General features: G+C 34.7%; 1 protein-coding gene across 1 annotated transcript in view; it reads right to left on the reverse strand.

The window, feature by feature from the left end:
• The window catches only part of DNTT (DNA nucleotidylexotransferase), an 81,945-nt gene that overhangs the window by 39,518 nt on the left and 23,605 nt on the right, over positions 1-18,822 (reverse strand). Inside the window, exons 6-7 of the mRNA XM_062496481.1 lie at positions 17,894-18,017; positions 16,602-16,734 (exon numbers count right to left, since the gene is read on the reverse strand). Of these exons, the coding sequence (XP_062352465.1) occupies positions 16,602-16,734; positions 17,894-18,017 (257 nt within the window). The remainder of the gene's footprint in view (positions 1-16,601; positions 16,735-17,893; positions 18,018-18,822) is intronic.

Below are 18,822 nucleotides of genomic sequence, written 5' to 3' on the forward strand. Positions count from 1 at the left end.
TTTGCCCAGTGCCAATCAATGACAAAACAAAACCACTTCAACAGTGTTTGAAAAAGATACACAGTCCAATATGTATTGATGTGGATTTGGGATCTGATCTATTCAGCTGAAATGTGAAGTATGCAAATGAATTTAGTCTTAAAACATCCACCTAGTTTTGCACGTGTGAACTCTTCTGTAAGCACATTCCATGGAAACAAGCTTTCTCACTCTTAAGAAACAGCCTGTAAGACAGTGGTAGAGCATCCTTAGTTATTAGTAATTGTACAAATTTTAATTATTCTGAAACATGCAGGAAAAAAGAACATATTCAAACATATAGTAAGTACTGTGAAATCAGACTTGACTGGAGAGAAGATATGTTTTTTATTATTTATAAGAGCAGGCATCTCAGTCTAGACCTGCTCAGACATCCTGAGGTACCTAGTTTCTTCTGGCCTAATTAAAAGCCTTAAAGACAACTTGAGAATTATGCGAACTGGGAGACAAGGAAATTCAACTACTTCCAATTTAAAATACCTAAGAGATCAGTGTACTCAAATGCTCAATATTTTGTTGTATAATCAGAGTATTATGTACTTCAGGGGGAAAAAAAAGCAAACCAAAAACCCAAAAAAACAAACAAACAAAACAAAAACAAAATCAATCAAACACAACCAAATAAACAAAACAACACCAACAAAACAACAGCAACAACCACTACAAGAGGAAAGTAAAGGAAATTACCTCTACATCTGTCCAAAAATAAATTAATATGAGAGGATGAAAGAGAAGGTAAAGGTTTTTAGGGCTTCTATCTTTGGAGGTAATTGGTGACTGGCACTTTCCAGGACAGACTCCCACAAACTAGGAGAGCACTGGATCCTTCCAGATCTGGATTATCCATTATGCATAGATATTACTTTGTTTCAAGACCAGTTCAGGTGCACTGTCCATATTCTGCTGGTGTTCTTCCAGAGAAGAAATTTGGCCAGACCTGGTTACAGATTATATATGTACTCCAAATACCTAAAGGCAGGATGGAATGCTTGCAGTGCATTGACATTCTAGATTTAAAAGTCAGAAAGCTTTCCAGGTTTTTGCTTCCATCTCAACTGGTGCATAAGCCTCTCAGGTGTCACACTGCAAAAAGCTTTAGTTGCAAACCAAAACCTCAGTTAAGTGAGATATGTTGCTAGAACAATAACCTAGTGATCTCTTCAACATCAATAACAATGCAGTAGAAAAACCAGAATGGTCAGCTGCATTCAAATTATTTCCTGAAATAAGTAAACAAAAGTCTGCATTATTAATTATGAAAGGTGTATATTTTAAAAGTGTTTTCATTAAATGACTTGTCACACCTTTTATTTGCAACCAGGAAAAAAATTATTTTGCAGCTAAGGCGATTTCCATTTACTAGCTTAGATTATTTTGTCCAAGACAAAATTACTTGCTTCAGAATTATATTTTTATTTTACTTACTCAGACTCTCATAAATATATATATATAAGTTTATAGTTAAGATAGAGTATTTCATTTTCAAGAAGAAGGTAAAAGTTATTTTTCTATACTGATACTTTAGCAACATTATCAACCTTATAGCAACAATTTGTCCTGAAGCTTTCTGGCAGTAGATTGAAAACGTGAATTCAAACCCAATCCATTTTAATTCTCTCTAGCTAATTCTTTTGAGTGTTTCAAAAGGCTTATTCCTTTAACATATCCTTTGTCACAGAAACTTTCATCAAAAAGTCCTTTTTCATGGGTGTCAACTTTGGCACTTCTAAAAATCAAAGCATTCTCTTTAAACAATTTAGAAGACAATATTAATATTCACGTGAGGAAGGAAATATGCATTTTCAGAATGCCTGAATGATATTAAATGTTGAGCCTGGGTTTCACTTATTTGGCAGTGATGGGACATTCCATAGAATCAACCTACCATAAAAATAAAGGTTTCTATTTGCTTCCTGCTCAGCTGTACTGGAAGTTACTTAAACATGACAGTTTTTCTATTAAAATTCCTTGAACTGAGAAATAGATTGCTTGCATCCACAGTGGGGGGGAGAGGGGTGGGAGACAACCAGAAATAAGACATCTTTCAGAAATTCTAACATGAAATAGGACTAACACTTCTGCTTGAGCTGATAGTATAATGGTCAAGGAGTGTAGGTAATTGTTCAAGCATTTGGGTTAGTGACAAAGACATGAGAAGACAAATTTTGAATTCTGGCATTTTGGAGCGATATGTGTAATTATACTTTGGTTGTGATTACTTTAAGGTATTTTATCAATCTATCCCATCAAAGGGGATATAACACATTTAAACATTTGTGTAGCTGCCAGCAGACAGCTGCAACATGATGAATTTGAGTCTAGCCTTTCCACCAAGTTTTACTGAAGTACTTATAAAAAGTATGCACAGTTTAAATTTTAAACACATGTACAATCTGATTAGATTTAAGAAAATTTCTCACTTGCTCAAATTTTTAGAGTGAACAGTGAAATTTTTCCAGGACTGAGATGACATACAGATTTTCAATAACTGTACTTGCAGCAGTAGTTACCCCGACAGCAAGTAAGGTAGGTAGGGAATTTTACAGAGGAATAATGCAGAGAAAATGAGACCCTTCCCTTTCAATAGCTAATTTGGATTGTGTAATCTACTAATTTTGTCTAAGGGAGGACGACTTTACCCCTAACCTATGGGATACACTTAGAGCACTAGACTTTGATAGAGACAGAAACTGAAATTTAAATTTGTCTATTTGGTTTACATAGTGGTTTGCCAGGATAGCTGTGCGGTGTGAACGTACACTGCTTGCCAGCAGCTCCCTGAAGCTGAAATAGTTACATCCTTTGGGCCAAAACAGGCTATTCCATTTCAGAAAATCATTTAAACTATGCTATCAAAGGAACACTGCAGCTCCACAGAGAAAGGATGCCAATAAATTCTACAAGTATAGGTATACCAGAAAAGCCTTTTAAAGTGTGGACAAGCCTGTCATTAAATCTAACTTCTAACTTGAGTAAATCCCTCCATTGTGAAATCTTGTTCCCCTCCTTTACAAAATTCCCTTGCTCTGCTTCAAGATGTGATTCTCCATCAGCTTAAGGAGCTCATGAAGTTCACTTAGTCAATTTAATTCTAGGTTGAAAACTTCTCTGATTATTACTAACCAACTTCCTTAATTCCCAAACCATGGCAAGGAAATAGTCTGTCTGTTTGAGAATGTAGCTTCTTAAGAGTTCTTCTCTCTGTTCCCTTCATCCTGATCCAGATATTGTAAAGCTCTAGCCATATATTTTCAGAGTCTTTCAAAGAACAAGACATATCATATTTCTTGTATTCTTGTTCTGACTTCTTTCTGGAAACAATCCCGACTTTTTCAATCTGCAGTTTTGTGACCTCAGGTAATGAGACATTTCAAGGGTCTCTTCAATATAGGTATGTATTTTAATATTCAAATGAAATGTGAAGATGCATTCCCTGGGTCACCATTTCTTGCCAGTTGAATTTCTCAAATAATCAGTTGAAAGTGACCCCCTATTTTGTCATGATTCAACTTAAATCCAAGTCCAAGCTCCCACCAACCTTCCAGCAAGAACAGTCAGATGGGTTGTTCACATTTCATTTATAAGATAACAGTGGTGAGGGGAAAATCTACATTGGCTAAGTGTGGGTATAGCACCATTTATTGTAGTGATACAAATGCATACTATAACAACATCAAGGCATTTTCATAAACAGCAATGAAATAAGGATATTATATCCACTATGTAACATCTCCATTGGATATTACAGCCAATGATTATATTATCACTAAGGTGAACAAATTTGGTGCAACTGGACACATAACCATTTCAACAGGACCAAATAATCAGGTATTTTCCTTGTGTTTATCCACTAGACCTATGTCTAGGTGTAAGATATGCCAAGATAAAAGGAAACTATTCTGCCATCCTAGATCAACAGCACAAGATAAAGCACACAAGGTTAAAATTGCTTTACAAGGTACAAATTACTTTATGAACTAGCATGAGTTTATAAGCACATACATGAGAAGAAGCAATCCACAAAGCTTTAATGGATTTGGTTTTTTTTTTCTCCAAGACAGCCCCTAGTAGTATGAAAGAATAGTTATCACAGCTTATGATTATAACCAAGTCTATCATATCAGGTTTTGCTGCTATTTAATGCTGATTTTCCATTCATCAAAAAGATTGCCTGAAACATTTCCATCCACCTCTCCCACAGTACAGCAACAATCCATAATATATTCCACCACTTCCAAACTAACTGAAAGCAACTGAAAGGACTATTTCTGACTATATATTTTCTTTCATGCCTTTCATACATGATTCATTGCAAATACTTCTAGTCTTTTCCTTGTTATCTGTCTAGAAGAATATCCTGTCTGACTCATATTGTAACAAAAAAAAGAAAAAAAATTAACAAGCAGCTACCTCCTTGTTACCATGTCACCACACCACCAGCAAGATCACATCACATCACACTTAATTAAAATGTTGTGGCTACTCTTGCTCACAGGGATCTGCAAAATGTATCCCCTAGCTGCAAGGTCACCAATGTTTGCAGCTTTTCTCATGATTATCTGACAGAAAAACATCATTCTAAACTTGTGCTGTCAACCATCTTTAGAGCAACTAACCAGTCTACAACAAACTTTGACTCCTGCTAAAGAGTCTATCAGCAATAAGAAAACTCTGCTATAAATGTCCTGCTTTCAAACCATGTACCTGGGAAAGAAAACATAGAAAAAAGTGGCAAAGTACAATATGTAGTGTAATTAAAACTGATTTTTGTTCTCTTGACTCTTAACGTCAGGCATTTCAGCATGTCTCTGAACCACCTCTCATCTGAGCCTGCAAAACTTCTTTTGCACATGGTGAAACCACAGAACACTATTGTTTGTCACAGTAACTGTTCACCAGGAGAATGCAAAATTTTCAGAACAACTTCATCGCTGCCACAAATGTCCTGAGACTTACGACTAAAGCATATTAATAGTAGGAAGTATACTCCAAAACACCGAGGCATCAGAAACTTCTCAAAGAAAACACACATCCAAGAAAGACTGCACACAAGACAAAATGTATTAAATCATTTCTATTTCTGTCCTGAATCACTTATGCACAGACATTGCAGTTCAGAGGTAAGAGATGCTTAAGTACCATTGTATGAAACAAAACAAGAAATAGACCCTTGTTTCCTGGTGCACTGAGATATGGCTAAGAGAAAGCTGGCTAAGCATTATTAATTAGCGCTATTCTGTCTGTCTTAGCACATTAATTAAGCCTCTTAATCAAAACCAAGCCCTATTCTTAGCTTATTAATGCTACCTTACTGTTGACCTTACTGCTGTGAACTTAGTCTAGGACTGCTGCCAGAGTTTTGATTCAATTACCCTTTATGCAGGGTTTTGATTTGATTTTCCTTTAGGAAGAATGTCACTTTCTTTCCTCAGTCACTTTCTGTCTCTTCGTGTTACAAAGCCAATTGTTCTGTCTCTCTTCGTTCCATTCCCACCTTGAGCAGCCTCGATTTTGTAAAGAATCCTCTTCTTAGCAGGTGAACCCCGATGAAACTATTTTATAGATAACATGTAAGGAAAAGAACTCTCTATCAAACTAGGCATCTCCATCTCATCAAAGCCATGTATAGCTTTGATTTGACCTCTTGTGCTTTATGTTTCTCTTTTATCTTACTACTTTATCTGAAATCTCCTCTTTTTTTAATCTTGCTACTTCATCTTTTCCTGAGTATATTCCACTATCTTCAGAGCCTTCCTTGTACCTAATGCCCTATAACTTTTAGAAGATTTTTTACTTAAAAGTTTTATGCAGTATCATGAATATATTTTACTTTACAGATGTTTATTTGTGAGACAACTTGTAGGATACTTTGCATGCATCCATTCCATTTTCCACATGGAAAATACTTTTCAAGTAGTATGGTTTAAATATTATACTTGAACATACTTCTTGGCCTAAGTATTAAAATTGATCCATTTAAATTCACTGGCTGAGAATTTCAGAAATCAATGCATGGAATTAGCTGAATTCATGTCAAATGTCTCTAAGAGACTCTCCAATTATTGTGACTCTTCAGAGCAGTACTTCAAAAATATGATGCTTCCCCATAATATCCATGTGAAAGGCAAAAACGCCAACATTTTTTTTAAAACCCTCGCTAACGACTTGAAACATTTGGTTTTGCTACAAATACTGAGTGATAATTATAGTTGATTGTTTATTCTCTCTCTAATCACTCCATCTATTATTCACAGTGAGGATTTAGTAGAGCTGGCCAAGAAAATGAGAAAAAGCAAAAGGATTTAGGTGGGCAGTTGAAAATAAATTAAACAGAAATGTTTTAATACAAGTTGTCAATTCAATTTGCTGTCTAAAACCTCAATCAAAATATTTTGGTGATCTTGCAAAGGCATTGTGATGTTTCACAGAGGTTTCTGTGCCCCTGACTACCTCTTCCAGATTCCCTTGTCTTTAAATGAAATTATACCACATCAGTATGAAATTTCTATTGCTGACGCTAATCATGAAAGAGAAATTATGACTAGAAAATTCATTATGCTAAAGAAAAAGAAACATTTTAATTATAGCCCCTACAAGGAAAAGAATTATGCTTCCACAGAGTTCTTCATTGAGAATTGAAAATTTTCACAGGAAACAAACAATACTCATAAATATTTTGGTGGATATATTACAAGTAACCCTAAACATAAATGTATGATTCACTTCATTCACTAATTTATTTTCTGGACAAACAGCTGTTCTAATAACACTGTTGGTGTATTTAGGCCTGCAATACCTCTTCCCAAACAGCAATATACAAATTCTCTTATCCCCTAGAACTAAAAAGAAAAATACAAAACCAACTAACAAACCAAACATCACTGAAAAGTCACTAAGATAAAATTACAGAAAGAATGAATCAGATCTTCACAGAATTTAGACTCTTATGCATAATGAAGCATATAATAAAATTCAAAAGTTAGTTGAAATTACTTATTCATATTCTCCCTTTATCATATTTCCTATGCAATATGCCTAATATCAGTAGCACAAGAAAGAACAAGTCTGGCAACTGCTTGAGTCCTGTCTTATGCACTTCAAATTCACTGCAGCACATATGATTCTGCTACAGAATAGTCCTATGGTTACCATCACCGATCTTGCACAAGTTTTTAGTGTAAAGAATTGCTTGTCCTTTCTACAGAGTTTAAAAATGAAGCCCTTTCAGTCTGTGAATACACCTCTGGACATTTTCATGTTAGGTACCTATTATTTGTACAGCTTCTTTTTTAATCATAAGAGCTTTTATTCCCCCATGACATATCATACTAATCTATTCCCAAACTACCAGAACATTCAAAGAGCAACAGTTCAACCCTTATGCAGGAAGCAGGTTTTCTAGCTTATTAAATTATACTGATAAATCAATTTTAGTACATGCTTTGTACCATGCAACCTGCCTCCCTGCCTCAGCCTCAGATTACATATTATAATAATACCTGAAGCAGACTTGATGTGACTTTTTGTTTTGTATGACGTGGTGTCCTATTCAGACTGTCTCAGCACCAGTGCCTGTGTCGTGTGCAAAAGCCCTTTTCTGAATTAATTTAATACATCTTTTATGCTCACTGAATATTATGTACTTGTATATTGAAAGAATTGTGTTTGAGGAAGGGCAAAGCAGCTCCCAAAACACTAGAGAAGTGGTTTTAAGATAAGTCATACCAGAACTTAGTAATTTACATGTTTAATTTCCATAATGCAAATAGTAGCCATCACTGCATATGCTAATTGTTCTAAAATGATGAATGAACACTTTTCAGTTAACCTAGCATAATAAAACCCACAATTTTTATTGCTAACCTTTTAAAATGGGGATGGTCAGTATAATATGCATTATTAAATACATTTAATTGATATAGTGGGACTATAAACAACTGTATCATACCCCTCTTATAACTTTTCAAAACATTCCCTTTGGCAAAAATTGTGTAAATAATGCAAAATCCATTTTTGCATTTTTGCAATTCTAATGGTATAGTATCCTAAGGAATGGCACTGCAGAAGCCACTGCAGTTTGGAGCTGGGAGTGCTGTAATTCGTACTGACAGCTGTCACTGCTCCTTTCCACTTAGGTGGGTCTAATGAGCCAGCCGTCATGAGAGATTGCTATTTGTTTCAGAGCTGGGACTTCACATCAGGAGAAAGCAAGTTAGCTGCTAGTTATAATCTGACACTCACACGAGCTACCAAAATGGCAAAACTGAACTCAGTGCTGAAATCCACTCTAGCTAATAACACCATTCTCTTGCATTTCAATAAGCAAAGCCACAGGAAAGGACACATGCACAGCCCAAACCAGCCAGCCCAGCTTTCTATCAGACACCCAGATGGCTTTTGCTGTATCCCATGCTGAGCAGTAAATCCAGAAGTCCCTTCCCCCATGCCTGCCCTCATACACAGAGAAAGTTTTATCACAGTGACTCTTCTCTGTTACGTAGTGAAGGTTTTGAGATACTGTCATCCAAAAATGAGAACAAACATCAAACACAACTATGGAAACATCAAAGATGCTTTTGAACAAACTATGGTAGATTTCTAACAATTTCTATTACTTTCTGTATAAGTAAAAGGCATACTATGTTGCAAACACTAAATCCATGAAAAGATTAAATTAAAACATTTTGCATTAGCAAAGAATGAACCAATTTAAAAACACTGGACATCTACTGTTTAGATATTAGATTATTTGTAAGATCTCAGAATAAATTTCTGAGGGGAATGTGCATTGTTCACTGATTATTCTTCACACCATTTCATTAAATGCTTTTAATGTGTGACTTCTTGTCAAATAATTTTCATCACTTCTCAGTCACGCATTTTTCTTAAGACTTAAATAAATCTTTGAGTTCCTCTTCCTTAATTTCTATTCACTGACAAAACAAAGATGTGAATTTTTTTGTCTCATCTCTGCACATTATCACTAGCATTACACAAAAAAAGTTCTTCTTTTGACATTGCTTCTCTATAAATGGATTAAATGAGCTGTGAATATCAGCATTTAACCAATAAAAAGAGATCTTTATTTATTTAGAATGTATCAGATCTACTTCATCTAAAAGTCTAATTGAAAAGGCTATTCAGGTCAGCTGTGATATTAGAAGACAACTGAATCACATTTAATGCTGCTTAAAGGATGTGAATGGGCTGTAAGAAAAATTAAACCATGGCTATTAAAATTTAATTTGACTTAGTGAAGCCATTAACATTTTGGTTTTATGCAGTGGCAAGCATTCTAAAAATATTTCCATACAATTTAGAAACCTAGAATTGCCAAATGACTGACCCTTACATAGCAAAAATGATTGAAAGTGACCTTACAGGGCAAATCAGGGGAAAAAAAGCAAAGGGAGAAAAATTGTTCAAATGCCATTATTAGCTGTCATTCTGTTCTTCCTTCAGATATAAACTGTCTTCTATTCTAGTAATTGCTCACTTTGTTTTTCATTTAACATTCAATTCATTTGGATATCAAATGAACATGACAAGGAGATGTGGAAAGACAGAATCTATTTTTAAGACAATGCCCTGTCTTACTTCTAGTAGTATACCTGCAGTATGCTGCTTTGTCACCACAAGTTTGCCTTTGCAGTTTGAAAATGCCACTCCAATAATCCTTATACAGAGTAATGACAAATATTTTTAATATCACAAAACATCTATCAATGCACTAACTTTAAAAACTTTCCTCAGTTTCAAATGAAAATTTTGTCTATATTAAAATGATAACAAATCTGATCATGTATCATAACCAAAATTTCAGACTGACTGTGTGACAAAGAAATAGAAACCCCTAGTTTTGGTTTTCAGTCAGTTTCCAATCAAGTTAAAAAACCCAAGAAAATGTCAATACAAGAGACTTTAACAGCCACAAAAGAATACAATCTGAGATTTCATATCTTGCTTTAAAACATTATTTCTATTGCTCTACCTTACTTATTAGCAGCCACCATCAGAGCTGAAAGGAAACAGAAAACACTACATACTGTAAGGGCTCTTACAAATGCATTCCAGAAGGTATAGGGTGATCATAGAAACTCTAAGACCAAGCCAGGGAGTTTTCTGGCTCTACATACAGAATGTAACACTTCTGGCTTTGCAGAAATCAGCCATCTCCATTCCACTTGAACTAGTTTTAGAGATAAGAGAGGTACATGGCTAAGCAGCATCCTTCTAATGAGCTAAAATATCTGTGAAAGCAAGAAAGGGTCAAGTAATGTAGGGCATAGAAAAACTTTGAATCAACAAGTTTTTGAAAGATTTTTAAAGTACATGCTCTGCTGAATACTCAGGTTTTTTTAAGTTCATAGGTTCTTACAAAGTTCTTTTTGTCTATGACTCCCAAATACCTTATTCATCAGTTTCTCCTTCATGATTGATTGTGGCTAATAATAGATGAAATGACTGGAAAAATAATCAAAGTTCTAATGACAAAAGGAAGTATCTGAATTACTCCAATAGATTATCTTTTAAATTGACTTGGCTAGCCATTAAGTTGATTTTCTTCCTTAACTTTTAATGGATTATAGAAAATTAAAAGCAGAAACCTGTGATAATCCCTGTCCTTTCAGAGTTGCAGTGCTTCTAACTCCTGCCAGAGAATGTTTTCACTTGCAGCATATCAATACCTCGAGTTCAAACATTTCTAATTTTAGGGAGTTTGGGAAGGCAAAGCTGTTTTACTAAGCTTTTAAACCAGGCAGATCAGATTAGAACAGCTCCAGGTTAAAACTCTCATCCAAACTAGGCTACAGTTTATCAGAGGAAAGGCTGTGCTCATGAATGATAGCCAAGCAGTCTCGCCAGTCTGTTGCTGGAATAATTGCCAGATTATTCCAGGATCTGCTTAAATTGGAATGTGTGCAAACTAGCTTGAATGAGCCAAAGCTTGACTGTTCAGTGAGCAGCTTGCCTCACAGCTCCTTTATAGCAGATTTCCCCCCCGAAAAAAAAAAAAATAATACCAGCAAATAAAAAATGTACTTCTTTTAACAGCAGTACAAAAAGGTGAGCAGAAATTACAATTTGGACTTGAGTACAGTCATATAGTTACAGCTTATAAAAAAATAAACATAGAAATAACTGTACCTAAGAAGAGTATAAATGCAAAGGTACACTGTTAAAAAAAACCTTAAGTAGAATAAGCCATCTCTGCTTAGGAGTTTGCCTGAAAACTGCCTGAAAAAAATAATGCAAGAATATTTTGCAAAATTAATTCTATTAGTTTGGCAAGTAAGTAAGTCCAGCACCATTTTAATTCTAGATCTGAGGGGAAAGAAAATAATTTGTATAATAGGACTTCAAATACATTTACTCTGTGAACCTAAAAAAATTTGGTGTTACGCCAGGTATTCTAACCTCGTTGCAGAACATCTACAGCCTCCAAAAGAATACTCTTATTAGTAATATCCAATATCAAAAGGTCAAATAGATCTTTTTACCAGGATGAGAACTTGTGATCAGATGTTCCGTGATTTATCAAGAAGTTCAGCCAGAAACCACATGACAAGCTCGATTAAATAAACCACAAAGTCTTGCATATATTCTAAAGCTTAGAAAGCGTAATATTCTTCAGACATTTGATCTCACAGTCTCTCCTTTATGAGCACGTGCCAAGACTGTTAGATAAATCTGATTCCACATGCCATATAAAAGTCTTATTTCTGAAATGAAGGTGCCACAATAACCTTGGTTATTTATCACTGCATGAACCTGTAAAATAATCTCTCAGAGTGTTTCTTTGTCTCAGCTATTTCATCTTATCTCCAAGACTGAAAGAAGAGATATCTTTAAATTATTTTCTTGGTACAGAACAGGAAAGACCAGAATCTTGTCCCGTGTCATTACTTTATTCATTCCTTTGCCTTGTAGGAAATGTCACTGCACACAGGAAAGTATTTTTTGCATTGTAATATACAAAAGTATGGCAGTGGTGCCTGACAAAGAGTCACACTCTGTCCTTTGCTCTCTTCATTGCTTTTCTATTAACAATTCTTATCTAAAAATTTTACAGAGTATCAAATCTCATTTCCAAAAGATAATATAAAATTCAAGTAAGGAGATAGTGATCTACACTCAGGTTCATGTTAGAACAAAATTAACAATAGGAAAAACTTGGAAAAACCTTCCCTGAAGACTGATACAACATAGAAAAATTAACCTCCAACAAAGATTTTTAAAAAAAGATAAGATACACTAGTTATTCTTCATGATGTAATGCCCAAGACACTTGACCAATTTCTTAAGAACTGCAATATGAAAAATTACCTAAAACAAAGCCTCTCCTTAATCTATTTCATTTTCTCTGAAGGGTAAGGTAGGAGAAGCCAACAAAAGCATGTTGAAGGAAACATTTGAGAAAGCGAGAAGTGAAATCATAATACTAAGAGGATCTCTAAATAATTTTCAAAAAAACTTAAGTGCCTAGTGATAATATATTAGCCACATCCTCAAAGCATAGAGATACAATTCTGCTGCTGCAGAGCTCACCATACCTGTGTTACATGCAACACTATAAAATTGAACCCTAATTTGTAAATAATTTGTGAATCATATGGACAGAACACACTGAAAACCATTCTGAAAATGCAGTTTATATATATATACACACATATATATATGTATAATATTACTATTACTGTATTTTTATTGCAATTACAAATTCTTATTCCAGATCCTTTTCTGAACTTCTTCAGCAAAATTTGGAGGTTGTGGGTATATGCACTGAGATATGAATAACCAGTAAAGAGACTGAAACTATAAACTACATGTAGGATATAGTCCTTCCTCCAAGCATTTTTGATCTTATGAAACCAATTTAGATCACATTTAAAGAAAACCCAAGTATCAGCAGCTAAATGAAGTTAGCTAAAGCCCAGGATCTTAGAAAATATCATGATAATGCTCCAGTGCATGGCAACTTCTTAAAATTGCTCTGAAACCATACACTAACATGGAACTACAGGAAAAAGGGGGAAATCCCTACAGTTTCACTGCCATTAAACTTACTGTGAAGTTATTTTTCTATCTGTCAACCCTACAACAATGCTAATATTACTATTAATGGCATTAACATACTGCTAACAGAAATAAAATTTTCTGCAACACACAGTGATATAGACAAAAGAGATAATGCCATTACTACAGACATCTCCTTAATTCTCTTCATGGAACAAAATTACTCTTAAAATCCACAGAAAAAATGTTGTCAGGTCCACAGTTTAACTCATTCAAAAATGATAACACACATTAGCCTGAACTACACTCCTGCCTTGGATATAGCTGGGACAAGTGCCTTACTAATCAGAGATGTTGCTTACTAGAATAAGGGATTTCTTCTCCCCATCCCAGGGCCTCTGTTTATGTAGGAAGGGAAACTTCACCCTCAGTGGCTTTTGTAGCTTAGGAGATGCTGTTCCCCACCTCAGAATTTGTCTCATTAACTTACCTCTCAAGATAAGAAAGGCTGAGCACTGAAAATACTGTGCCAATTCAAACAGATTTTGCATGGCAAATTCAGGCTTTCTAATAACATTGTCCATGATGTGATTCATATTGCACCATCAGCATCTTTGATTCTTCCTTCTCTGCAGTCACCTTCCCTGAGCAATGAAATACATTCCACACCATGCGGGTGTGATTTATTTTTATAAGTACAATTGCTCTATTCCTGTATTTCCATGCATTTCAGTGTTGCAATTTCTCTTTCAAAATGATCCAGATAAGTGTTGGAAAAGGTTGAAAGAAAAACTCTCAACATCTCAATTGAAACTGTACTCCCTGAAATTTAAGGAATGTTTTACAGGCGGTTAGCCAAGCGCTCCGGTAGGAAAGCAACAAGGGATAAACTTATCTAGACATCATTAACTTATTAATTTCTGCTCCTGAAATATTTCAAATTATAAAGATATGAAGGGTTGCCATCATGATTCTGTCATTTTTTTACAAGACTAGAAAAAGAAGCCATACAAAAGACTAGAGGTGAAAGATGAACCTGTCCAAAGAAAAGTCCATGAACAAGCTTGCTGGTATTTAAAATAGACCAAAACCTATTAATTACTTTACCTTTATAATAAACTTCTTAATTCTGATTAAAATAATTTCTACATCATCCGATTTCTTGACATTTCAGGAATTTGAAGGAAAATATCTAGCAACACAATAAATATATCCATCCACGTGTGTATGTAATAAATCTGGGGAAAGGAATATAACTTTCATCTCTACTTTCCTCTATCTCTACTGAACCTCCAAAACTGTAGGTGTCTATGGAAGTTCTGCTCACTGTAATTCATCCAGTTCTCCTGCATAGTAAGGTTTACAAAACTCATGACTTTCAACTCTCCAATCAAAAATCTGGAGGAAAACAATCAACTGTTCATTTTTTCCAAGTTATGAAACAGGAATACAAAGCAAGACAAATCTGGATCCTGGGGAATCAGTGCATCATTCAGAGCCATCGTGGGCTATTTTTCCTCTTGTGTTAGCAGTATACAAGGTGTAGTATGAGGGAATTGTTTAAATTATACAACTTGACTATTTTATTAAATTATTCATATAATGATGAATGGGAAAAAATAATTTGGTAATTTAAAACTGTGAGCTACTTAGCTTACATAAACTTCTTCCTGAAGAGCATTGCCACTGCAGGTAAAAGGCAAAAAAGAACAGATGTAGTCAATCCTATTGCAACTCAGCAATTAAAATATTGGTTAGAGAAAGAGGTATCTCAATCCATCAAGTTATCTGAAAATCCTACACCGCAACATTTATTTTCTGTGGGCTGGTAAAATATCATTTAGGACTGACATATTGAAACTTATAGTTTAATATACTCCTGAACATTTAAAGGCATCTAATTAGTATACAGAATTACCCACTAGTAGGCATCAACAGATACTTAAATAATTTCTCTTCTGCTTTGATACATCCATTTAGAGATACAAAAGCTTATTCTTAATAAAAAAGAGAATTACTAACTATCACATCTACCCACAATAATAAGCAAGACGAAAGGCTTATGTTTGATTTGTGAGATTCAATCTTTCCAAACTATGCTACCAACAAAGCTCACAAATACTTTATATTAGAAGAAACTGGGACTTTTCAGTAAATAACCTGTAAGGCTCTGACCCACCTAGACATGTGTTAATCAGTTATATCCACGTTACCAAGAACACAAGGTCTCTGACTGATTTGCATCAGTGAGGAGAGTCCCTTAAACAAAGACTCCCTTAAACAGAGACTCTCTCTTAAGAGAGACATCATGTGTCTCTTAAAGACTCACAGAATGATGTCATTTGAGGTTTTGAACATAAAATTTGATCTTGTTCTTAAACCTCTGGTCAGGGTTCCTGCTTAAGCCTAATGCTTCTTATTGACCACACAGTTTCATAGAAATTACATAGCTGGAGGATACTAACATTCCTACAGTTATGGGATATACAAAGAATAATTATAAATATCATGAAAAGCAACAAAGATGATAAAAACATTCAGTTTTCAGTACAATCACTGTACTGTAGAAATTATACATTACATAAGGTCTTCATTTAGTACTAGACTGAGTCTAAGGCCTATCTAGGTTTACAATATTCAAATACACAGGTAATACATTAATGATTACTATACTTATTTTGCTCTCATATCTGTTTAAGGGGCATTAGAGTCACAGAAAAGTGTATTTTAAGTTCTACCAGAATAAGTATCTTTGAAAGCTACGTTTATATTTACAATTCAGTCAAAGTTTTACAAAGTAACAAATTCAGCAGCAAGAGCAAGCACTGACTACATTTTTTTTTAGTTTAAGAGCATAAAGTAGAACAAGAAGGACATAATGGGGGATGAGACTAGAGCAAGGAGAGCAGAACTCCTGAAGACTATTCCCAGTCTCAGTACTGTGTTCTGTGGCTGTAAGAAAGATCTGAAGTGCTGAAAGAATTAATTGTTCTGAACAGCTTTGGGCTTGGTTTCGCAGAGCAAGACCAAAACTATTTGTAACAAAAATCAACCAGGAAAGGAATCGTGAGATCATCCCATCTATACAAATGGTAGTATTTCATTTAGTCAGTGTTTTATAGTCATTTTAGTGACTGTTTTCTCCAAGTATACTTCTAACACTACAAACTCTGCCTCAGCACATTTCACTCACATGACCTAAGATCTCTTTAAACCATCCCCCAGAAAAAAAAACCAAACCAAGTCTGCCTTAAGCCTCTGGTACCTTACGTCAAGCATAGCCTTGCAATAGTCTCAGCCTTGGAGAATCAGATCCAGTAAAACTAACCATCTACATCAACAAACCACAGGAACCTGGGACTGTCATAGAATTGCTCTCCTGGCTGAAAAAAACAAAAAAAATCAACAAACAAACCCACAAAAAATGTTGAAAATTAACTCCGACATTTTCCCACAAATCTTTGATTTTTCCAAGGCACAAACAAAATCTCTTTTTTATACATCTGCACAAAAGAGCCAAGTGACCTAATTTTTTTTTCACTCACCTCCTGAAACCACCAGTTATGGTAACTAAAGCATCTGGTAGAAATGAACACACAGTATTCTTGACAATCAAGCTTACAGCATCTGCTTCTGCCTTAGACACACAGCTAACAAGGTCCTCATAGTAGAGAAACCCTGGAAATCAAAGGGAAAAGTGCTGATCACTCCACAGAAATACTAAAATCTACACAGCAATATTCAAGGCCCAAATCACAGGTGTGGGTACACGGGATCACCGGCCAGAGACAGTCTCTTTGTCCCCTCATATTTGTCCTTAGAGTTGAAACATATTTTTTTCATTTTAATTTCTCATGTAATTTGTCAACCCAGCAGTCGCAATAATTGCTCCACCTTCTTAGGACCTGAATATTTATAAATTACTCTGACTTCTTTTTTTTATAAATTTAATTTAATTTCTTTTTAAATTTTACTTCTTTTATAAATTACTCTGACTTCCCATCAATGGGATTTTTGGATGTAGTGTTTCAAAAGGCAGTCTTCCCAAAATAATGACGTTCTACACAAGTACAGAGCTCAGAAGTATGTGAAATACTCCAGCTATCTTATTTCTGATCACAGGGCTTGTGTTGAAAGAATCCAGTATGGCAGCTTGCTTCGCATTTGAATATGACATGTAAAAGAAAAAGGGACAAAGGACCATGAATATAAGAAAGTTGATCTAAGGGATTCTGAAGTGACATAAACAACATGAATTTATTGCAAAAATAGTTACATTATTTTAATGTCATATTAAAGAATATGTTTTCCTTAATGTAACTAATTTCTTTGTTTAATTAGTTCATTTATTTAGGGGAACAGTGCACAAAATCTGTGGGGAAGCAACATTATTCATGTGACCATATTTAACACTTTAAAGCTAAGATGCGCTAGGATTATAGAAAAAAATTATAAGTACTTTATTACAAGTCTAGATTTTTCAGTAAAGTAGGGCTGCTTTGAGGGAGACAGATCTCCTCTGAAAAGTAGTTCTGGGCTTTCCCAATTTTGTAATTTTTTTCACAACCTGTGCAATAATTAACTGCTGATTTTGTGTATAAGAGATTTCATTTGGTATCTGTGCAAGTAATTTAAAAATATGCATATTCCTATGTTTTGAATGACACAATTGTTAATTAGGAGCTCAGCTCATCCAAATATTTTCACCTAATAATTCAGTATTCACAAGACTGCAGCAAGAGAACAGATGTATAAATGAGCTTTGCCTTCCCCCATGATTCTGTTATCAACTTCTTAGAACACTGAGATACAAGTTTTTATGACATTTTCACCTTACCTGCTTTCTGCATTTTTGACAGCTTCAGGGTCTTGTCAGCTTTTACCTCTTCCACAGTTCGCAAACCCATTCTGTACCATTTCTCAGATGTCTTCACTCCCACTCCAAAGACTGAAGTAAATTGCTAAGGTCAGTAGAAAAACATTTCAGTGTTGTTTTCTAAAGGAGCAGAGAATTAATAATAAGTAGGTAACAACAAGGCTTCACAAGAAAAGCAATGGGTAGAGTCATTGAAGATAAATAGTGTGATACAAGTTTCACCTTCCCTTCTTTGCATGACTACGATGAACAGAAGACTGCTTTTATACATGGACAGTTCTCATTAATGTGAAATCTAAACAAAAATACAGTAGTAGTCCCAGTACCTTTTTGTAATTTACAAAAATGTACACTTTAAACTAAGGTTTGAAATAAAGGCAGTCATCTTGATTTTTACTCCATTTCTTAATAGAAATGCAAACAGCAACATTAGGTAGCTCAATTCCTTGACACTGACCTGATACAATAAGAGATGTCTCAAGACTACCTTCATAATTTGACTGAGATTACAGCTTTGTGCAATATGCATTACCAGCTTTCAAAAAAAAAAAAAAAGAAGAAAAAAAACCACAGAAAAAAAGAAAAACAACCAAAAAACCCAACAAACAAAAAAACCCCAAAATAAAAACCAAAACCCCCAAACAAACCAAAAAATGACACACAGAAAAACAACTTAAAATGCCCCAAAACCTACCAGTCCACTAGAATTTTCTGGGATCATATTCCATCTATTACAAAGTAATGTTGTTCACTAACTTATTACCCATGAAAGGATGTAAAGCAAAAATGTCACAGTTGTAAGCATCATTCAATGGATTGATATCTCAACTGAACACTGATATGAAAGCAAGAGGGAAAACTTCCATGCTTACCTAAAAGCATGTTCTTTA

The sequence above is a fragment of the Cinclus cinclus genome, chromosome 7 (genome assembly GCF_963662255.1).
Source record: "Cinclus cinclus chromosome 7, bCinCin1.1, whole genome shotgun sequence".
Classification (NCBI taxonomy): domain Eukaryota; kingdom Metazoa; phylum Chordata; class Aves; order Passeriformes; family Cinclidae; genus Cinclus; species Cinclus cinclus.